Below are 25249 nucleotides of genomic sequence, written 5' to 3'. Positions count from 1 at the left end.
TAATGACTACAAAAAATATTCCCTCAATGTCTAAATTAAGCTTAGCAGAGAGCAGCGTAATAAAAAAAAAAAAAAAAAAAACAGAATTTGAATACACTTCACTGCAAAATGGCACTTACCACGTACATAATACGACTATTGAAAAACAAACTGAATTCGAAAAGAAATATCTTCCCAGCAATAGCTAACTGCGATACTTATAGCAAATTATGGCAGTGTTACTAGGAATAATAACGCTCTGCTCATAGCACCTAAATAATTCAAAGTAGATGTATCGCCGCGCTAGACCGAAGTGGCTGGCGCAATAAATCGGTTTCTAAGAAAGCCGCAGTGTAACACAACAGGCCAGGGCGAGTATAACTCATTAACTCGAGGCGCGTTTACGAGGCCCGCTGTATCGCGGCCCGCCGGGATAATGACGCTAAACCGATATCCTTATTTACTGCAAATAGCGTCAGCTCTCCCGTCTTCTACACTTATCTGTTACGAGATTCTGCGTGCAACATCGTACGCGGGAATTTTGATAGTAACCTCGGCTTTCTCGTTTTCTACACTTGTATCTGTTATTTTGTAAGCAAAGACTTCAACTCTCTCCTCTTCTACAGTTATATCTGTTACTAACTTCTGCCTGGAACTTCTTACGCTTAGATTTTGGAAGTTTACTTCCAAAATCAATCCATCCTCGACTTTCCATCTTCTACAGTTATATCCAATACTAGTATCAACCCGCAACTTCGTATACTTGGATTTTGAATGTATGTAGGCGACTCCTTCTGGATGCCTCATCGCTAACAATATGCTGTCAAGTCATCCTTCACACGATACCCCTTTAAAATCATCGTGATTAATTCTTGTTGAATTCGTTACGATAGGCTGACTTACTATACTTTCATTCACCTTTACTTAACATCTCTCGCTGATTCCCCGCCAGCGTATACCGATAGCGCAAGTGGCGTCACTATTCCGTTTTCCCCATTAAAAAAAACACTTCAAGATCATGTCGTACATATAAGCACCACATTCTAAAATATATCATCATGAACTTGGTCGTAACAAATTTTAATTGAATAAATTTTGATTTACTATCAAACTTAATAACTTTCTCAATTGTACTATCTTTTTGATAATATTATTATTGTAAAAGTTTATATTTATTACGGCTTAAACGGCTGAATGGGTTTAATTGAAATTTTGCACACAGATGAACCGTGTCTTAAAATAAACTAAAGATACTTTCAGTCTTAATACGCTCAAACAAAGCTGGAAGATTTCATTCCGAAACTAATAAAGTGAAATAGAGTCTTCTAGAATTTAATTTTGAACTAAACAATGTTGTGTATAGAATAATTTCCACAAATTAAGCGTCAAACTCCGACGATTGAGAATGTGGTACAGACAAGAGCAAATCATGCGTAAAGTCGATTTGTAAAGGGCACGCGTCCGCAGCCATCTCTGTGAACGCTGTCAAACACACAATAAACTCGTTAATACTGAATAAGTTTCCTACAGATGAAATTCTTTTGTGTTTTAACGTTCTGTATTGAAATTCTACTATAAAAAAAATACTATCTGTACATAGGAAATATTTTAATATATAATATTTTTTCGAAACTTATCTATTTTTTATTTTTATAGAAATGTATTATTTGTTTTGGTTTGTTTCATTAAACTCAAAAGCTACATAACTCATTTTAAAAAAAATTCACATATAGAATGGCTACATTATTAGTGCTATATACATATTATTTTCGAAAATTCTATCTACCTAAGCAAAGCTGGGCCGGATGACTAGTTTGTGATAAAGTTACACAAAAACATTAGCAATGAGGAATAACAACGCCTTCTGAATAGAATTTCATCATAAAATCATACCTATGTAATTCGCCATAAATATCTCCAATACTTACCTACCATTTAATTCCGCTCCCGTATAAATAACAACGTTATCATACCAAAAAGGGCCTTTAAAATCCAGAAATTCCCTAACGGGCAGTTGTACGTAACGAGTGAACCTTTCGGAAAGCCGGTAGTTAGAATTTTGTGGAAGCCACTTCCTGACCCTATAATTATAGTTGTTCGTTGCGTTTTGATATATTGAGGAAGTTGGATGTTGGCGACCAGCTTACAGTCAGTGCCTCCAGTTATTATATATTGCCGTTGTTTTTGTAATGGTCATTTATACAATTAAATTGTTAATTGTGCAAATATAGATATTACAAAGGTGAGGCAAAATCGAAAGAATTTGGTGGTAACATTATTGTGGACCTATACGCGCTACGAGGCCGGGTAATGGCTGATTTGATAATGATAGGAGCTATAGGGTAAAATTGAAATGATTGGTTAACAATGCTAATGATTTCACTAATACTAATAATATTTGTATTATCAAAATAGAAAGAGAAGAATCAGTGATGATTCTTTTTAATATCATTCCTTTCTAAAGAAATATGCTTTGTAAAAAAAAAAAATATTAAGAATCCCCCATATTTATTTGACTACTGGAAAATGCATCGGGAAGAGGATAAAAAAAATTTTCATATTTTGACGTTCTTTTAAAAAAGTTTCCATATTATCAGTAAAATAAAATTCTATTATAATTATTTGGATAACACACTGGTACATCAATCAAATGGTATCATCGTCATCATCCTGAAGAAATTATTAAAATCTCTCTGTTATATCTCTCTACATGAGAGATAGCTATATACCTTTTGGATTACTCTTACCTTTACAAATCAAGTGAAATAGATGTCCTTGAATTTGGGAGCCTTGTGATCTGTAAGACGGGTTATCCTAGTACCGACTCCAGTCTCTCACAAAGATAGTTTTTAAATTGTAACCTATATAGCTGTAAATTCTATTATGTTGTTATTTTGTGAGGGAAATAAATATATATTAGTATTAGTAATAGTAGGATTTTCCATCCATCTTTGTGTCACCTCTTGCGCTATATTTTAAATTAAAATACCTAAGTGACACATTGTATTGTCACTTCGTCGTCACACGTAAATAAGTCATAAATGCTAAATAATAAAGTCTCTATTTCTTTGTTCACAGGACACAATGACATCTAGTTATAGCCGCAGTCATAGAATATTCACGGTGAGTACCTCAAGATGTCCTCCAGCTAAATACTGATATACTACTACTGATGCAATAATAAATCAGTCAATCAGACTACTGACTAATACTACTAAACAAAATAGTGATATATTTATATGTGGCAAGAGCCTATTTAATGATTCATATCAAATTTTTTTGTCATACAAGGCTTAATATGTTATTTGTTAGTAAAAGTATATACGATTTCTTTTTTTAATTCATAAATACTGGGCTCTTATACTTATGTATTTTTTTAAGTAAAATTACAAATATTTTTTTAAATACTAAATTATAATTTAAATTAATTATTTATTAATTAATTTTTATATTTCTTGTCAAATACAAGTATATCTATAATCTTGAATTTCGAGATATATTAAACTAAAAAATTCCATAAGAAAAGTAAAAAATGTCTTTTATGCAATTAGTACTAATTTCAATTTTGTAATAAATAATACGAACGTTTCCAGTTGGATTTTTAATAACAATGATTACTTAAAAAAAAAAAGAAATTTTATTTAAATTACACTTTAAAAGATTACACTTCGTAATACATATTTATTGATAAAGTTTAATTTAATTTATCCATGACCCAAATATCACTTTGATTTTAACTAGAACTTTCCAGACATATTTAACTTTTAACTTCTAATTTGAATAATATAATAATATCACAGATTCCATTTTTGTTAGTGCCACAATATCGACTCATCAATTACTTTCTAATTCAAGTACAAAGAGAAAATCTCTAATTGTAATTTATATTCAGTACAATGAAAAGTTTGACTCTTATGAAATCCTTACTAATATATTTTTTTTTATACAACTTAGAATGGCAAACAAGCTGTCGGCCCACTTGATGGAAAGTGGTAACCGTCGCCTATAGACACGAGCAGTACCATGGACATAACAGAGTATACTGTTTCGCCCATGATACCCCCCATGCGTTGCCATTTCTGAGGACTCAGGTGTTATTCCTCTGTACCCAGTAAATTCACGCCATATCCCACCCTTCAAACCGAAACACAGCCATGCAAACACAACTGCTTCACGGTTGAAACACGAATGGGACAGAGGATAAGGATAAATGTGAAAATGAGTTTGTTTGCTAAGAAAAGTGCTAACTCATTTATCCTGGCCATTCAACATATCTCGACCATTTGAACAAAGTTGTGGGAAAAGCTAGTATCAAAATAAATGGGTATTTTTTATATATTGAACGTCAGTCCAACATACTGTCCGCCTGATACAAAGTCGGCGAAGATTTGGCCAAGTCGCAAAATGGCCAATTACAGTCCTTGGTTTGTAATCAACAAGTTATTGTTATTTTGTATTCATATAAAATATTAAAAAAATACAAATATATGATATTTACTATTTTAACGTACCAGATTACTACTACCTATTATAACTAGGAATTTCCAATATATGTATTGATGCAAAAACGGATATACAATATAATATCAGTTATTCAATATTGAAATAAAGAACTCGATCGAAATCAATATAGATATCCGACTGATATGGACGATATCAAAATGGGTGATGACCTTTTTTACGTTATCAATGTCTAGATAAACTCAATATATAAATATGCCTAATTATAACGCATATTGCTTGTTCTATTGTCTTTTTTGCTCCCCTATAAAATTCACCGAAAAGCGCTTAATAGATTTTGCCTTTCCAAAGTCTACATATCGTTTGCAATAGGATCGCAAATTTTTATAACGTGATTCTACTCCTAAAACTATGAATATTATTTATTTATTTATTCTTTATTGCACAATAAAATTTATACAAACGGCGAGCTTAATGCCGTATGGAATTTTAGATAATGGTGGACCATAAGCTGGTAAAAACAGAAAGTGTTTGAGGGCAATGGTGTCAAAAAATGGAATTCTTATTTTGTGACGCTTACTTATAAAATAATAAATAAATATAATACCTATATGTATTTTATTTCTAATTTTCATTCCACTTAATCACGTAATATATTTGCCAATACTCCGACAGAATAATACAGTTCAAACAAGTCAAACTCAGAAGTAATTGGTGCCACTTTAATACCGCAGTTTAATCATAAGACGTCGTGCTTTAATTTATAGCCATGTGGCGTAACCTCTTTTCCCCCATAACCGCGCTATAAACTGGCGATATAACTAGTTGAAACTTGGAGTAATTCGATGGCTTTTACCATAATATATCATCAGACATGCAGATTTATTCGACGTTGAAATATAATTAAGTGTCAGCGGTTTTAATTGCAGAGTCTTTTTATGTCTGGACGTCCACAGCTCTCAATGTAGCTTGCTTTAAACGGTGCCCGCCATGTTTTTAATTTTTTTTTAAACAAAATGCACTTTTATATTGAAGAAGTGTTCTGTCAACACACATTGCATTAAAGAGTAAAATATTGAGTGAAAATATTATTTCATGAAATGAAGTTAGTATAGGAGACTCAATTTTTTTTTTATATATTTTTGGGAAAAACCTTCAGTATCACTAGAATGTTCTCTTAAAAGGATAATAATTATTACATATATTTACTGCCTGTTTTTAAATTTGGAAAAACAATTCCTTAATTAAAAATGCAGCTGTTACTTTATCCTCGTTCGAAAACGTTGCCTGAAGTTTTCCGTAAAGCAATCTTATTGAAGAGGTTTAGTTTCAACTATAAGCTAGCATAAAAATAAAATTTTAGGGCAGCAAGCGGGTAAACGGAATATTGAAGTATTACTGCTAGAAACAAGTTATTACTCATAATTAACCCGCGTAAACTTAATTTACTTGGGACCGGGTAATGACGAGGTATATTTTTTGCAATTTCGTTTAATTACAACATTGAATTATAGACCTTATTAAGTTAACAGAAAGTTAACAATTCGCCTTTTTCGTAGGAATTGCTTATTGCGTCACTCTTACGTAGGGTAATAACTGTATTTTTTATGTAAATATACTTACAAGAAAATTTGTATGATTTTTAGGAGACATTTAGGAGACATGAATTCACATGATTATTTAAGTAAACTATACCGCTACGCTATACTACCCTAGGTTATTTAAATCAATCAAATAAAATATTTTATTTGTAAGAAATACGGATTATTATAATGTTACAATATAGAAATAATAAAAGTACATGCTGCATTCTACCCACAGAGTGTACAAAATTTAAACGAAAAGAAAATTTACATATTTCATAATTTCTTTAGGTAAATAATTATATTTTACCTAAATGATCGTATTAATTCCTGTCGCTTATAAACTATCATCGTGATCACATCAACTGTTAACTATCCACTGCTGGATATAGGCTACCCCTATAAACTGTCATAAGGAACAGTCCCGAGCCAAGTGCATTGACTCCTTACAAGTCGTTGTTCCTTCTAGTCGTCACTCTAGAAACTTTCTTCCCCATGGATTATCGGTTCTTAAAGATGTGCTCAATCCATTGCCACTTCAGCTTGCTTATAAACTACACTCTGTATTAAATATTAGCGGGATTTCATAAACCTATAATACTCGTATATAGTTAAACCTGTATAACTCAAGTGCCACCCGAGCCGACCAAGCGTTTCTAACCACCATAGGGCAGTAAATACATACAATCAGAATCGCCATTAGCAGAACATTCCAATAAAGATACAAACGTAAACGTTTATAAGAACGTCACAATTAGCCAAACGTGCGTCCAGAATACGTACGTTCGAAAATTCCTTACCTGTTAATCAGCGCCAGAATAGAGTCGAGCGGTAATAGGTACCTAATGTGACAGCTAATTTCCTGAAAGAAGTGCCGCACCTCCTAAGGTTTTTATTGTCCCACTCGCGATTCCCGTCACGATTCGTCTCCACACCCCGGCCCTGAAATACTCCCGCCGCCCCCTGCATCTGGAGGGTGCAGTCATCAAGCCCGAAAACTTGTGAATTAAAACGTGCTTAGATTGTTACAAGAGTCGGAAACTGAAGTAGGATTGTTACACAACTTGTCGGATGCCGAAGCTAAAGTTTCCAAATGAAATCTGTTAATAACTGAACGAGTTGCCCTTTTCCTTCCACTGATGGATGTGTTCGCAAACTTTTAACGGTAAACGTTGAAGTTCATACTTTATAGCGTTCAGTTACTATCTACAACATCTGTTTATTTATTATTTACTTTATACTATTTGTAAGTCTGATATACTTATTGATTTTAAAATTTTATATGCTACATGAAATTGAAATAATTAGCATCGCTTTAGTGGAATGTTGAACCAGTGAAACTGAATTTGTTTTTTTTTTTTTAAAAAAAAAAATTGAATTTTCTGTACTAACAGAGTATAAATTAATTATTTAATTTAATTTTGATCTATGTCATGATTAATCTTAGCCTGTATAAAAAAAAATATTACGTCGACCTTCGTTCCGTCGAGTCGTTACGTCTTATAAGTGACACTTTCTATAGAAAATATTTCGATAATTTAGCATACAAAAATAGAAAATATAATAAGATTGTGTTTTACAAAAAACTGACTTCAATTGTGGCAAAACCAGTTATTTTGTTTTAAAAACTAAACTAATTAACCGCTTTAGATAAAATTTCTTTGGAACTAATAAAGTAAGTATGAAAAATATTTTTTTATCCTTTTAAATAAAAATAGATGTTTGCCAAATCGGTTTACTACTGACATAGTCATGAGATAAAAAACATAAAATAGATACAACCGAATTGATAACCTGCTTCTTTTTTTAAGTGTATTAAAAATAAATGAGTCAATTCTTACATACTGTTTGTAAAAATGTGCTGGTTCTTGTTGTATACAGGTATTATTTATTATTTATATTAATTGTAAAACAATTTTCTTTTTTATAAAAATCTACAATTGTCATTGTACGTAAAAAGGTTAATTTTGAACACATACGAGTATGTAAAATAAGTAAGAACTTATTCCAAAAAACAGATGTGCAATATGCACTAATAATTAATAGGTATGCACTTTAAAAATCTCTGCCGCAACATGATTTAAAGTTTAAATAAATAAAAACGAATAATGGATCTCAAGGGATTTGAAATAAAGCATTTTACTATATTGAATAATATTTTCCCCTTAAATAGTATAGAAATAAAACTTTCTGGTTTTTCGAATATAATATTTAAACTATAATAACAGATTTAGTGATCTTACTCTATTAGCAACAGAACTGAAGCGATTTACAAATAAATTGAAGCTATTAGAGTCTAACCACAGCACGGACCGCGAGCCAAACTTAGTGCCACTTATCTGCGCCTTCGATGGCACTACACAAGAATTCGGTACCACTCGGCCGTACTCGGCAGTACTCGGCACTGACTCGGCACTCGTAGTAAACAGAATCCATCCTATTAATTGTCGAAGGAGGGAGCGCAGATTGAAACTTTATAAGATTAGCAATTCGCGTTGCTACTCTATCTATACAAGGACCTCGGTCGATAGGTTTGGTCAATTGACTATCGTCCTTACATTTTAAAATTCTCCAAGGATTCCTTTGATTGTGGAAATACATTCACGTAGTCGATAATTTCATTTTCAATGGAAAAAGCTAGACGTGGCATAATAAATCAGTATAATCTAGATAATTTATATGCAAATCAATGTACGGTTATTTACTTAGACGGAAAGCTTTAGGGACTTAATAATAAGGTAGGAGTTAATAGTGAACATTAAAGCCTTTTATGAACAGAAAATTAATTTAATAATGGTATAATTTTACTAATATAATAGAATTGTAACTAATTGATGTCTGTATATGAAAGATATTTAAGAAAAAAAATATTATGAGGGATCTTAATTATAGCAGTAGAACACAAAACAATAATTAAAAAAAAACTTTGTCTGTCTGTTTGTTTGTTCAGGCATCACGTAAATACTGCACGAAATTGAATGCGGTTCCTGAAGGTCTAACTTAAAGACTTGTGTATATTTTATCTTGATACACCATCTAGATTGCTTATTTCTCTGATTTTCTACATCTAAAATCCACGCGTACCTACACAGTAGCGAGCAAAAAGCTAGTCCAATATAATTATATTGTTATTACAGCCAGATAAATCTGAGAAGTAAAAAACACAGATTTTCACGTTACGCGTTTGTTATTCCTACATTTGGTACTAAAAGTATTTTGACACGCTCATCAATAACCATTTTGACAGTTAACCGCCATTTTTCATTTGCCACCCGACGTACAAAAGTGGAATCGGAGCGAAAATCGCGTATTCAAAGGTCGCGTTCGAAACAAAAAAGTTCCTTATACCAAGTTATACGGAAATATCAGAACTGCACTGAGCGTACCGATTTATTCGTCTTCTATTGCAGCATTCGATTTAACTTGTAAACTTTTTGGCTTAGCTAACGCGGCAATGGAAAACGTTTACTACAGTTTGAACATTTCTAATGCTTGCACAGTAAAATAGGGTACGTACACCGATCAACTTCCAAACCATTTATTCACAAATCAAGTTATTGCACCTCCCGCAGATCGCTCTACATAGTTCATTTGTGGGAATTACACCTCCGAGCAAGCAATTCGATGTTTGTTTTCGAGGATTTATATGAAAAATATTGTTGAGAACATTTCCAAAGTTAATGTAAAGTTTCCATAGTACGCGCTCGCGTTTTCTTAATTTCCTTCATTGAAGCAGTGCATAAGCCGTCATTTATTACATCGCGTGGCAAGGATAAAATACTGCTATTTATCTTAGCCCGTATACCAACAGTACTTTATAATAACCGTGCAGTTGCAGGTTCGTACCTTTTAGTTACATGTTGGAACGTATTTCGTGCCTCTCGTCCCATTAAAACGTTTGTTTGTTGAATTTCACAAAAGCAAATCTAATTATAAGTATAACGTCGGACCTCTGAACACTGTTATCCATTTATTTTGCTACATACTGCCGCGTATTGTAAATTAAATAACGTATTTCCACTATGAATAATAACTCTCTCGCACTCGGAATACTACATTCGTAATTTGAAATACAAATTAAGAAAAAAATAATATTCAAACGGGAAATGAACATCATAAATGAAATATCATATTATATTTTTTTTATTACAAGTAAAATAAAACCAAGGAATATTTATATTCAACCGACATCAAAAAGGAGTAGTTCTTAATTCGTTGTATTTTTTCTTTTGTCAAATTTAGTCAATAAAGTAATAATAATCTGTTACGTTCCATTGCTAAATAAAGATCTCCTCTAACTCCAACTGCCCACTGCTGAATATAAGCCTCCCCCTTGGGGGGTTTTGCCAGTAGTTGCCACGCTTTGCAGGCGGATTAGCAACCGTAGTTAGGCTTTACAGATATTTTAAGAGGGACGCTGCTGCCCATCTCTCGCCCTCCCTTAGTCGATTCTTCCGACACCCACGGTAAAAGAAGGGGTGGCCTATTCTATGCCGGGACCACACGGCAAAAATGAATAGTAATAATAGATATTATATGGGACATTTTATTTGTAGAGTAAAATACGAGAATCCTAAGTGTTCTCTGGGAATTAATGGGATCGCGTTAGAACTACGTTTGTTTACCTGTTCCGCGCGGCCGTTCATAAGCATTATTAAAATTCCTCGTCACCGTAGGGCGGGGTGCAATTTTCAAATGTCGTGCCTCGCTCTTATTATATCGAATCTCGTAACGCACGCGAGCGATTGACGTGACGTACTAATTGCAGGCGGGGCTGTTAGATACATAGGGCTGGGCATAGCGGGATTTCAGATTAACTAATAATTATAAACAATATTGTCAAAAAAATAACTTTTTAAGTAAGTATTGGCTTTGAACTCCTTTTTTTTCCAAATTTATTAACTATTTTTTTATTTAAATATAAAATCAGTTAAGACAAATTAACTTTTATTTTTTAAACGAATTAACAGTTTAATCACGTGACAAAGTCACAAAAATGGAATGGTAACCCTGCGTACGTCAACGGTATATGCTGACGAGGCATGAGTAAGGGATGATGTGTGAGAATGAAAAGACAAAATAATTTACCTATTGTGATGAATACACCTGAAATTCAGCTAGAAACTATCAAATGGTTGACTTGACAGAGTATATTCCTAGACAATGGGGCTGGTAGTTGCTATTACTAACTATCCCCCCCCCACAAAAACGTGTTACACATGTATACATTATATATTATAATTAATTAAATTACATTTCCAATAATGATACAATCTTAATAGGATTTGCTTTGTATAACCCGCCGAGTTTAAATAGGCCTTTCACACTTAGGTTGTAATATTGATAGACCAGTATATGTATATAAGTAGGTTATACAAAACAAGTCCTATTGTGTGTAACAGGGTTTAAAATTGATACCTATTTTTGTCTATCTAACTTTACACCAATTCGCGTCCAATAGTAGAATAAACAAAGAGAATTGAACATAGATGCCCAAATATGATTTTAAATTATAATAATTCATAAAAATATCTTTTATCGCTAAATATAAAAATTAATTACCAAAATACGTACTTTATGCATTTGCGGTTACATGGCAACCCTGAACGCGCGGTGGCGCGGCATGTGAATAACGAACCCGGCTTATTATCAGTGCTTTTACCCTCAAAATAATTGTGTGCATAATTGTAATGTTATGACGTTTTGTGGTTTTACTAAACGTATTTAATAAACGGAACGCTATATGTTTATTTCGACTCTAACGGATAGCGATGTGATTAAATATTAATTTTAGATTTTAGGGATGCCAATAATATTTTGTGTTATATATTTCAGACAATTTATATCTAGTATTTTGTGTTAGTATTTAGATAGTGTATATTTAGGGTATTTTAGTATTGTTAAGTATAGTAGTGTAAGTTAAAATCATTCGAATACAAAAATTAATTTAAATTTAGTAGTTTAATTAAAAAATTAGTAATTAAAAATTTAATTAAAAAAAAAACAGAATAGGATAAATCTTTTTGTGTGTATTACACAAAAGGATCTACCCTATACTGTTTTGGTCTACTACTTTATTGCTAGATTCTAGCCTAAAAAAACAGACAAATATTAATAAACGAAATAAATTTGGGTACCACCCTCTCTATATCCGACTAAACAAACAGTCAGTCGGATGACAAAAATTGATATCGGCACGGTAATGTTGACTAATAATATCTCATATCTTACTATTTCGTACTCGCTATACGAAACCACGTCGAGTTTCAAATTTATTCATCGCCATCTAGCGACAGTAATTGTAACTGTGTAATAATTATCAATTACAAAATATATCACAGGCAACTTTGCATTCCCTGACCAACAGACATGATATTTTAATTTATAATTTTAAGTACTTGCTTTACCCGTGAATTCGTCTCGTGACCGAGAGAAGTTGCTTGGCCGGTTTAAAAAAGTATTATATCTTTCTCCATCCCAAATATACTCGTATACGAAATTTCACGCCGATTAGTCGAGCCATTAAGACATCAAAGAACAAACAAACAAACTCATTTTCATATTTATAATATTTGTGAGAATTACTACGTACCTACAGTGAATGCTACTAATTTTTTTTGTTTGTTATCTCTGGTTTTTCTTATTTTCCACCGACTTCAGAAAAAGGAGGTGGTTTTTTAATTCGTTTATTATTTCAAAATTCCGTTATTTACAAACCGATTTAGATTTTATTTTAGATCCCATAGAAACCTTTAAATCAAAATAAATGGTTTTAATATTGGAGTTTGTTTTTTTATGACACAAAGTCTATTCGCATATATGTGGATTAAGTGAAGGTAGTCGCAAATTAAAATTAGTATTGTCTATATCTAAACTGTAATCTTTAGGTGTTTATGTGCACGTATGTATGTATGTATATATGTATAATATTATATATTACATAATTATATCTTCATATTTAGAAATGATTTTCATCGTGCCTCCGATCAAACACTTTATAATTGCTCCTCTCCGTCCAAAGGTTCCCTGAAAGAGATCGTTCTTAGCAATAAGGCCGCCCATTGTTTTCTCATTGTGATTATTTCTTGTAATTGTTTGTATCTATAACGAGTCTCTAGTCTACTGCCCATGTCTATAAGCTACGGTTACCACTTTCCATCAGGTGGGCCGTCAGCTTGTTTGTTATTCTACATTGATTAAAAAAAAACTGTTTACCATTGTAATCTTTTAAAGAAAACAATAAAGTGTATCTATCTAAACTTTGATAGCAATTTTTTTTCTATAATCACTAAATATACCCACAATTTCCCCTAGCAATTCAACACACAGTCAGAATTAAATAGGTCTCATTTAATTCGAAACACTTGCATCGCGTGACTACGGCAGAAAGCTCTTTTTTTTTTGACATCCCAAATAAAATTGTTGAGTTATACCCGGCCTATTTCGACACGCGAAGGGTGTATCTATGTAACTTGTATTATTTATGTACCTATGACGGTATGTTTGTTTTTATATACAAAACTAGCAGCCCGTCCCGACTTCGCACGGGTGGACACTTTTACAAAATTTAAAAAGTGGTTATTGTGGCATAACGATAATAGTTGGACATATAGCATCGAGAAGTTTTTGTAGTTATTGATATTTTTTTCGATATTGTAGAACATACTTTTGTTCTATCACCAATAGTTTCCGCAGCGCACGCGACGAAAGATATTTTATAGCATTTTTTTTACACCTTGAGTTACGTTACTAAAGTTTTAGTAAGGATCCCTAATCTTTTCTAGCAATAAATATACCTTATGTTCCTCAGGTTGAATGTAGCTTTCTAATGGTGAAAGAATTTTTGAAATCGGTAAAGTAGTTTTTGAGTTTATTCATTACAAACATACATACACACAAAAATAAAAATCTTTCCTCTTTATAACATAATATTAGTGTAGATATAATGGAAAGAGCAGAATTGCATTAGCAACTAACGCCAATGTAAAATGCAAGTTTCACTGTACAAGTTATGTAACTTGCACATTGGTAGCATCAACATTCTTATTTATTTATTTGTTTGTCACTTTATTACACCAATATTACAGAACTTATTGAAAATTTTTCAATAAGTATAGTGTAGTACAAAAGGCGGTCTTATTAGCAATAAGACCGAGCAATCTCTTCCAGGCAAGCTTTCTTAATTTTGATATGGGCTTCTTCAAAAAAATTTAAGGTTTTTTCAATGGATAATAATGGAATGGTTACCCCGCCTGCGTTATCAGTATACACTGGCGGGGTACCAGTGAGGGTTGATAGATGATGATGAATCAGTTCAGTTGAGCTATCGTGACGAATTCAGCAATAAATCAATCACGATGGTGTCCAGGGGGAACCGCGTGGAGGGTAATCTAATAGGGTATATTGCTAACAGTGGGATTGTTAATCTCCATTACTAACCATTCCTTTCTCTACCAAAGATATAAGGTTAAGAATGTACAGCAACGCGCTCGTGACACCGCTAGTGTTGCAGGCGTCCATAAGCTACCGTGACCGTTTACCATCAGACGCTTGTTTTCCACCTTTGTGGTATAAAAAATCTGGTTATTATCGCAAATGAGTTCGTAATAGGTAGACAAGAATATCACGCATACACATTTCATCATTTTGTTATGCCTACGGTACTGTTCATATCTGTATGCGACTTTCCATCAGGTCAGCCGTATGCTCGTTTGCCCCCTGTATTATAAAAGCAAAATATGATAACAAACTCACTTTCACATTTAGGATTATATGCAAGTTTGTTACAGATGCTATCTTTAGGGTATTTTTTTAATGACCAACGACATGTCGGCGTAATACCGACTTTTCGACGGGGCGTCGATACGATCTGTGAACAAACTCATTGAATAAAATTGTATTGGCATGAATAATTTAATAATGCATAATATCAGAGTGTAGATAGACCATGTCATGTCATGTCATATGTTAATTTGAACTATCCGATTGTAATTCGGTTTTTTCTCTTTATTATTATTTTTTTTTTGACTTCTTCATAGAACTTTATTTTATCGATTAAAAAATACTAGATTTTACGCGTGCCTTCTTTCACGTAACCGGGATATTTTTACCGGTCGGGATAAAATGTAACCTGGGAAGGTTACATTTTGTAACCTTCCCATATACGAGTAGTACGGTATATACCATATTTCATAGTAATTGGTTATGCCGTTAAAGCGTTATAAAATACCAAACAAACAGTAAAACTCATTATTATATTTAAATTATTAGTAAGGATAAGATATTCATATTGTTGAAATTTCTTTTTTCTTGTACTTTGCTCCTTAATAAAGACAACGCCATCTAGTAGCAGTACTAAGCAAAACAGATGGAACTCCTTTCACAATAATCTTGTTTATATAATGGATTTATATAATTTATATATTATAGAAAATAATTTATCTATACTAATATAAAGAAAACGACAGAGTTTGTGTATTTTAATGCACTATTCTCTAAAACTATCAGTAGGATTAGAAAAATTCTATCTGTATTTCATAGCTCTTTTCTTAATGAAGATATATAACATCATAATAACTTAATAGGCTATATAATATCACCAAATGACTACGGGCGACACCGCGAAATATAACTAGTATATTCTATTTATAATCTCAAAATGAAAAAGCAAAATAAAACTCTAAAATCTCAAACGTAGCTGATATTTAATTAATATTTATTTATGAATATATTATAATGAATACAAAACTTAAATAAATTAAAACCAAATATTATAAAAAGTAAAGCCGCGGGACGAGCCGGTGCCGAATTAAAATATCTCTCACCCTCGCTCTAACCAGTAACCACCTGCCACTTAGAACGTATTATTAAATATATAACTGTCAAATGCGACAGCAACTTCCATACCGAGGGTTCCGTATTTACGTTAACCATTTTTCGGTTTGACGTTAAATTATGTTGTAGCAATAAGATTTAAATGCTGAGGTTACTAAAGAATTGATAATTACAATGTACGTTTGTTTTTTTATACAACCGACTTCAAAAAATGAGAACGTTTCGGCGTTTTTTTTTTATTTGTTACCTCACAAGTCCGTCATTTATATGCTTTGGAAAATTATTTTTTATCTGAAAGGATATAATTTCAAATTGGCGCCAAAAATTTATCAAAATCGATTTAGTAGTTTAATTTTTAAATCTAAACTGGTTATGACTGTAGCTAGTGTTTTTTTTTTTGTGGAATAAAATCTATTTGTTATCCATGTTAGAGAACATTATAGAATGATGACGCTTATCTTATCTCGTAATTCATCTAAGTTTCATCTGTGGCACTTATTGTGTACCTCTAGACCTATTTATAAGCCTATAATTTTATTATTCCAATACAAATTATGTACTTTTAAACCATATCAAAACAATGAAAAATATTTTCAACAAATATAAACCATAATACATGTTAAATCAAGTGTCTTTTTACAAACAGACAAACTGAACACGCGGTTCTTTTAAAACTATCTTTTAAAAATTAAACCAATTGATATGAAAAGTTTGAGAATAAAAAATAATTAGTACATTGTAGATATATATATTTTTAATAACGCTACAACTGCAGTGCCTGAGCCGTTTTCATTAAAAAAAAAAAAGTTGTGCACTAAGCTGTTTACGCGTTGACGTAACCATAGACAAACGCGTACGCCATCAAATAGGTGTTTTATCACAGCAATATATCAAACTAATGACCTCTGTCGGCGGATGACCGCAGCGTTCCTTATATTGCGACATTTCGACGCTCGTAACCGATGGTGCCGATAATAAATGCAAGTTTTATAAGCCTTTTTATCGTAGTGCCGAGACCTAAATTTATGGGTTTGCAGTCGTTTAACAGTTCCCACGGCGATGCTTTATAGTTCCCCGATTCTTTTTTAATTTCCTCGTAAAATATTTGCTTTAAATGTTAATTGATATATTTTATTAATTAACTTACAATTTAAATAACACTTGTACTGTTTTGACACAAATTTATAATTGTAAATTAACTTTTGTTTGAAAAATGTAACAGTTGAATTTCTTGCTCATTTTTTCCAACTGAAATTGCATTCCGCGTGAGCGGTAATATCATACATAAAGGAACTACTAAAAATGCTTATAATTAAGTTTATTTGAATAAAATTATTCCTATTCTTACCTTTCGAGACCCTAATATTCAATGACGTGATGATATTCTGAATACCTCATGTGAGAATATAATAAGGTATTTTACGATTGCGATATCATTGTTCCAAATGAATTTAAGATATCTACGTATGATGAAATAATAATAAAACTCGACGTAATAATACGACGTTTGATACGCTGCGGCGCGCGGTTTATTCTATATAAATGACTTTTTAATAGCCTTCTTCACGTTTGTTGCTCCGTACTGAGTACCTGTGCTTATTTTGATGTTATCCAGTATTACCTTAGCTCGGCACATAGAAATGAACGCTAATAAAAAACAAAATAACAAGTTGCAACGCGTCATTATTGCAACTAAATTATGTACATCACAAACAAACGGTATTAAAATAGTGTCACTCGTCCGTATTCCTCCGGAAACGGCCAGTGCATTTGTACGGGAACAGCGAAGTTATTTGGCGAACGAGTCGCCAGTCACTACCACATACCACAGTGTTCTGTCATATACGTATTGTTCTCACAGTGCCACCACATCGCCTACGGAACTGAGTTCCGTTTTGTGCATCATAAAGAACCCTTTATTGCTTAACTTGCATGTGTGCAAACGCAGTATGCAGCATAAAACAGGAAAACTAATTCCAACACAAAGACTCTCGTAAATAATAATAATGACGACAAAATTACATGTTGTTTTAATAAAATGATCTATCCTAATGTAAAACAATGCGTCGCTAGTCCGTTCCACGAATGTTTCGGCCATTTCGTGCAATTCTGTTTGAATTATTCACACAAAATAGCGGCGGCGCGGTCACTTGTGTATTGTACCGCTTAACGCTCAGGTATACGGTGTGTGGATGTAATGGCGTTATAAAACCGCTAATTGCCGTCGTAAAGTGTAGAATTTTTCACAATTGTAGCTCGTTGAGCAATTGAGTACACCAAAAATAACTTGAATGTGAATTCAATTTTAGATTTTATATTTGAGGACATTTTATTCACTTGTTGGACTTGATTTGCTGTACCTAGAGGTTGATATATAATTACTAACTTTAGCCTGGGATTCAATTTGCATGATCTTTTATTGTAACGTAATGAATTCTGTAATGTCTCGTTTTCCGTTTCATTTACTTCTTTTCATTACTTCAAGCCATAAACTAGTTGTAATGAAAAGAATAAATGACAGATATAACCTTTTTACAAGTTCCAGACATTTTTCTTTACGCACCAAGCGTAATACGGTTGAATAGTGCTTTAAGTTATAGATACCTATTATTACAATGTATAAGCACCAAACATTCTAAATAGACATCCTTGTAGCATATCGAAAACAAATATAATAAATTAGTCACACGTATCGAGTAATGGATCGCTCGGAACATCGAGATGTTGACTTTTCAATTAAGTCGACTGCCGATCTTGTGCCGACAACGGTTCGATTAATCAATCGTGGACGATACGAGGCGGGCTCTCGACTCGGCCGAGCCGTGCACTCGATTCGATATCTCTCGTGTCTGCGTACGTTCTAATTACTTTCAACATCAATCTCCTTTCCGTTAGTCTCATCTTTGTTTCTGTTAAAACACGATAAATACACGGCGTAATCGACTTTGATTCGATGAGGGCACAGTCGATGACTCGCTCTACGAATCAAGTGATGGGTTGGCGAGGATTAACAGGAAATATTTACGTATGAGCTTTGACGGTGAGAATTCTTCCGCAATGTATGTATTTATAGCTTTATTAAATTGAATCATTCATTTACAGCTTGTAGTTATATTAAAATTATTTTTTCAATACAGTTCTGTTTCATTTGTAATTCTTGTAAACTTCAGCGAATAATAATTAATTTTATTAGTGCCTCTACCTATATTGCCATTATCTTGCAGGGTATCACAAAATAATTATAAGATTTTAATAAAGTCCATATGAATATATTATATTTTGTGATGATGCAATAAAGATACTGAATATAACGTCATTTATATTCAGTTTTTTTATTGCATTATTATTCATATTAAAATAAATTTTCATTCTTTCATTTATACATGACGTGTAAATTAAACTATGTGTTTTCTAATATAAATAAATTTGTAGATACTCCAGGAGTATTTATTTAAACTTTTACACTTTAAATTTATAATGACAATTTATCATTATTAATTTTTTTTCGTGACACCTCATTATCATAATTATATGGGCTTCACCAACATACATACATTTTACAAAACATGTTGTAATTCCAACATATATTTTGAAGCAAACAATTGTTTTGATGTCTACGCAAGAAAATTCGTGTTATTTATTTATTACAATTACCAACTAAGGAAGTTTGACAGTTTCGTAATTCGCTCGTTTAGGAATCGTAATATAAAATTTAATTACTGGACGCTATGTGTCTAAATATTAGTCACAATATATATCAAAAAAATATTTTAGATTCTCATATACGTAGAGCGGCAGTACAAGATAGAAAAAGCAAGTCAAGTGCGAGTCAGACTCGCATAACGAAGGTTCCATACAAAATCATCAAATTTAAATTTCTTTTTTGGGAAATAACTATAAATTTACGGTTTTCGGATTTTGCCTTTACTCGTGCTACATGACATTGCTTCTTGATATTTTTCAAGATTCTAGGTCAATGGGAAGTAACCTATAGGTTTTGATTCCCTTTGCGAATGTTAAAATAAGCTATATAAATGGTATATAAACGGCCGTATCTTTTGATTGCGTCGACTTAGAAGCTTGATTTTTTTCACTGCTTTAAGAGATTTTAGACCTGAGTACATGATATTAATTCCAACTTGATACGTCTACGCGTTCCTAAGGAAAAGGGTCTTGACAGAAGGACGGAGGACGGACAACGAAGCACAAACGAATCCTATAAAGGTTCCGTTTTTTTCGTTTAGAGGTACGGAACCCTAAAACCGATAATATAAGTATGTCAATACTCAAAGAATTTCAGAATTGCATTAATTACGATATCCCATCAAGCTTACTGCTCGTAATCATGTCTAATCTACTTTAGAAGAGTTTCTCAGAAACCACCTTATCAACGCTCCTTCTATACAGTCTGTACCCTGTTCTCATGCAGTTTCCTTGGCAGAGCAATAATTGTGGTCACAGCAGGATTGCCGGTAGCATCCTGAGACAGTTTGTGGCTTGTGGCTTTAGCCCCGATTAGATTAAGACCAGCAAGATATCGACCGTTATTATAACAGACTATTGTTTGGAGTTGCAAGCTTATGTTTGAAAGTTTAATAATTCATTACTCGAACTGAGGAAACTACCATAATTTGCGGATTGTTTTCTTTTTCTCCATTAAAAACTTAGTCTGTTAACTTAAAATTTCCGATAAAATCTACAACAATCTGCTAATTATTAAATTAATCCAAGACACGACGGTTTATTCGCCACCTGTCAGGTTAGTTTTTATTGGATGATAATGAAATGGTAACCCCGCCTGCGCTAACGGTATACGCTGACAGAGCACGAGTAAGGGATGATAGGTGAGAATGTAAAAGCAGGTCAGTTAGCCCATCGTGATGAATACATCTGGAATTCAGCACGACGGTTTCCAGTGGGAACCAAGTGGAGGTCGACCTGTTGAGAGTATATTGCTAGCAATGGGACTGATAGTCCGCATTACTAACAATCCTTCCCCCCCCCCTGTCAGGTTACTTTAAAAAAATGGAAATGTGACAACAACAATTTTTTTTAATGGAATACATTTTCCGTATATTCATAATTAGAACTTTCGAACAACCAGCATCGACTAAAAGGAGTAACATATCAACTGGAGTACCCGAAATACTCTACGCTCAATCCCTTTGATCTCCGTTTATATGTTAAACACCGCATATCCCTTATGAGAATTATAATTAAAACGTTAACGCAATCTTTACGACAGCAAAACCGCTACGCGTACAAAATTAATCAGCTGAGCTGTTAAAACGACGCTAAGTTATAACGTTATAACGCGTTATACATAACATTCAAAGCTGTGGGAAATTTGGAAAACCGTTCTTAATATCGTGTTAAGATTTTTAATATGTATAACCTACTTAAGTATTACTTACGTGCATTCGAAAATGTAACTTTTGCTCTCTAAAATAGGGTGCATAGATATTTGTAGGTATGTATATCCTATAACCTTTGGTCTATTCCAGACTCTCCATTCCAACAAAAACACCTTCTAAACTTTTTGAATCCCATTTTTGCCTTCTCACATCTGGCACATATTATTTTGTTGTTTACATGCAAAGTGCATCCATAAAGCTACAGTGTAATCGGATAGAGGCAATAAATCCCATTGCCCGGGTTCCGTACACGTGTTTTGGTTGTACAAACTTTGTTCACACGATTATACTTATTATTTAAACGTGTTTACTTAAATAAATCTTAGGTGACATTTTGTTGAGACCTTTGAATTAGTTATAAGTATCTAAAATATTTATTACTTTATTGTCAATAAATATGATTAATATCTTATATATTAAAATGAAAATAAATTAAAATCTTAATTTATTTGCTAACATTAAGATATTATTATCTGATAATTTAAAATGATAACTAATTCTACATACCATCAATATCTCATTGTCTATGCCATTTATATTTTAATAACAAATGATATAACAAAAAAGTTTGTATTCCATATTCAATTCGACAGACTGACACAGCTGTTACACAAAAAAAGGCGCGAAAAAAAGAAACAATTTTATTTTTTTTTTTTTTTAGTACGTTTGTTCCGTTTGGAACAGGCTAAGGTCGGAGACCATGCTGCCTAGTCTTCAAAAAGATAATTTGTCTGGAATTTTATTTTTCTAATGTCGCTTCAATTATTGTCATAATCTTCAATATTTCATTTGTCAAATCCGGTAAGTACATTTTCATAAATATCTTTTCTTGAGTTTTCTTAAACCAGTGGATTTATCAAATTAAAAATAAATAATTATAAAAAATCATTGTCTTGCAATTCAATAAAAGTATTCTTATAGCTCCTTGAATGTTGTAGTAATATAAGTGAAAATAGCTTTGAAACAAGAAGGAAATCTTAAGAGAAGCGGGATTGAGTGCTTTTTTTGGATATTTTCGATAATATGTTTTTTGAAGATAATCCTAAGTTCGTCAAACATAATGTGTCTTTGAATGACAAATTCAGAGCAATCAAAAAAAAAGGTGATGTAGAGATTGGGCTGTATTTGAGTTACACCTGATGTGCATGATGGGGAAGCGATCATGCCCATTCGGTGCAGGTGTTCGTTGAAAGGTCCGTGGCCGATTCGTAATCTACAAATATTGGTGTAAAATTTTCTGTTTGTGTCCTTTCCTTTGCAGAACCACGGAACTTTTCCAATACGCCAATTAATTTTGCGGTACCATTTGCCTTTAGTCTGTAATATTTGAGTCCAATGCTCCTCCCATTTAGTTGTAACGATTTTATGTATTCCAATACTACACTCTGAGTAAAAAAGGGGTAAATCTTGAACACGAGCAGCACTTGAATTAATAATTTTAGCCAAAGTGTCTACTTGTTCATTCCCAAACACTCCAATATGTGAAGGGGTCCAGATGAAGATAATATCTTTTCCATATATAGTACAGAGATGATAATATTTATTACGAATTTCTTGAATTAAGTAGTTTGATGATGAAATGAATGTGTTATTTTTTAATGCCATAAGAACACTCATACTATCTGTAATTATAATCCATTTCGAATATAGTACCTGTTTTTCTATGTATTCTAATGCTAAAAATATAGCTTTTGCTTCTGCTGTGTAAATACTAGCCAAAGTTGAAATTTTATAACCGTGACCAAATCTATTTGACAAATCGTAAAAAGCCACTGAAGTGCTAAGTGCATTTTTGGAACCATCTGTATATATCTGCCTGTAGTCAATAAATTCTGATAAAGTCTCATACATATCGTGCTTTTCTTTTATGTCTTTACGTATAACAATTTTGATCTTACAGAACTTACTCTCATAAAGGCCATTATAACAAGGAAGTATCTTACTACTATAGATGTTATATTCATCTCGTAAATTCAAATCATTGACAATAGTTTTATTCAAAAACATAGAAATGGGGCAATTTAATAATTTGAGTATGAGTGGGTTATTGGAAACTGAAAAAACTTTGAAGAGAAATTTGAGTTTTATATTCGAAACGAAGAAGGATAGGAGGCTAATTACATTCTACTTGCATTGAGATAATTGGAGAAGTATACATAGCACCTAAAATAAGTCTTAAATTCATATTTTGAATTTTTTTTTTGAGTTTTTCTACTAATTTATGTTCTGAGGCATAACAAAAGAAAGCGTAATCAAAATTACTTCTAACAAGAGATTTGTAAAGTAAAAGGATAATTTTAGGATCAGCTCCCCAGTTACGACCAATTACAGATCTTATTATATTAGTGGCTCTTAAAGCACGATCTACTAAGCAATCAACGTATAGATCCCATTTTAAATTTTGATGAAAAATTACCCCAGAAATTTAACGCTACAGTCTGTTGGAAGAGTTTGATTATTATATATAATATTCATTAATGGAACATATTTATGAACTTGATGAAAAACAACTACTTTACTTTTGGTTAAACTAATATCGAGGGAAAGAAGAGAAAAATATTTCTCAAGTCTTTTTAATGACTCATTTAACACTAATTGCATATCAATAATATTCTTTCCTTTTATATAAATTAATAAATCATCGGCAAATTGCAAGTTGTTCACACTGTTTCCTAAAATTGAATTAAGTTTATAGATATATAAAATATATAGTAGCGGGCTTAGAATACCACCTTGACATACTCCTTTAGAGCTTAACCTAGGTCCTATTAATTTACTATTTACTTTAACATAACTTCTCTATTACTAAGAAAATTATAAATCCATTCGATAAGTTTCATTGGAAGAAATGAGGATAGAATCGAAGATAGAACTGTTAAATTTACATTGTTAAAAGCTCCTACGACATCTAAAAAATACAGATAGAACATATTCATCGTTATTCAAAGCAGTACTAAGGTCGACATAGAAGTTCGCTAAACTTTCGCGCGCTGAATATCCACGGCGAAAACCAAATTGATTCGATGGTAATATACTATTACTTTCAATAAAGAACTCTAAACGCTGTTTAATTAATTGTTCGAATAATTTGCCTGCACAGGACGTCAATGTTATAGGTCTATAGGAGTCGAAATTTGTAGGATCTTTACCGGGTTTAATTACTGGAATCAAACAATCCATTTTCCATTCTGGTGGGATAATACAGTCCTTCCATAAATCGTTAAAAATTTGTAAGAGTTTAGTAAGGTTTATTTTATTCAGCAATCGAAACATATTGTATGTTAAGCGATCAAGGCCACTAGCTGTATCTTTTCTAGATTTTACTGCACTGGATATTTCATCAATTGAGAATGGGTCAGTGAGAAATTTTGGTCATGAATTAACAGAATTAAACTGTTTGTCATCAAAAGATGAGTGTACAAAATCAGGAGTATATTTGCGTAAAAAATCATTGACCCATGATATATCTTTAAAATGATTTTGACGATGTTTTGAATTTAGTTTTCTCATATTTTGCCAAACAGTGGAAATTGGTGTTAATCTATTAAATTTGGAACAAAATTCCTGCAACCCCTGTTGTCTTATATATTAATTAAAATAACTTTTTAACAGCTTGAACTCTTTTAAAATTTATGTAATTATCGAGAGTTGGATTTTGTTTAAACCTCAAGGTAAGCCGCTTTACTATCATTGACAGCTGTCGCACACCTGTTATTCCACCAAGGTACTGCAATATGTTTGTGCCTCTTTGAAGTATTTGCAGAAACAATTTTAATCTGGAGAAAACAAAAAGCTTAATAACGTTATTTCTTACAATATAGGTCAAGGAATTCGCGCCATTCTGCCAAAGGGTGCGAAAATGCGCGTTCGAAATTCTGGACAAAAACACAACAAACAATAACTCGGACAGCATTATGTCAAAGAGCATCCATTGAGCTCCGTGAATGCCAATGCCCTACAATGGGAGCATGCACGCAT

The 25249-nt window shown here is 32.5% G+C and overlaps 1 protein-coding gene across 3 annotated transcripts in view; it reads left to right on the top strand.

Annotated features, from left to right (window-relative positions):
* LOC113516678 (leucine-rich repeat neuronal protein 1-like) overlaps positions 1 to 25249 on the top strand; it is a 374371-nt gene that overhangs the window by 286524 nt on the left and 62598 nt on the right. For all 3 annotated transcript variants that reach the window (XM_052902599.1, XM_052902597.1, XM_052902598.1), the window contains exon 5: positions 3058 to 3102. In XM_052902599.1, coding sequence (XP_052758559.1) covers positions 3058 to 3102 — 45 coding nt within the window. The remainder of the gene's footprint in view (positions 1 to 3057; positions 3103 to 25249) is intronic.

Source organism: Galleria mellonella, unplaced genomic scaffold (genome assembly GCF_026898425.1).
Source record: "Galleria mellonella isolate WM207_F2 unplaced genomic scaffold, CSIRO_AGI_GalMel_v1 utg93, whole genome shotgun sequence".
Lineage (NCBI taxonomy): Eukaryota > Metazoa > Arthropoda > Insecta > Lepidoptera > Pyralidae > Galleria > Galleria mellonella.
The sequence above is the reverse complement of the archived record's forward strand: the minus strand, read 5'-3'. Positions and strand labels throughout refer to the sequence as shown.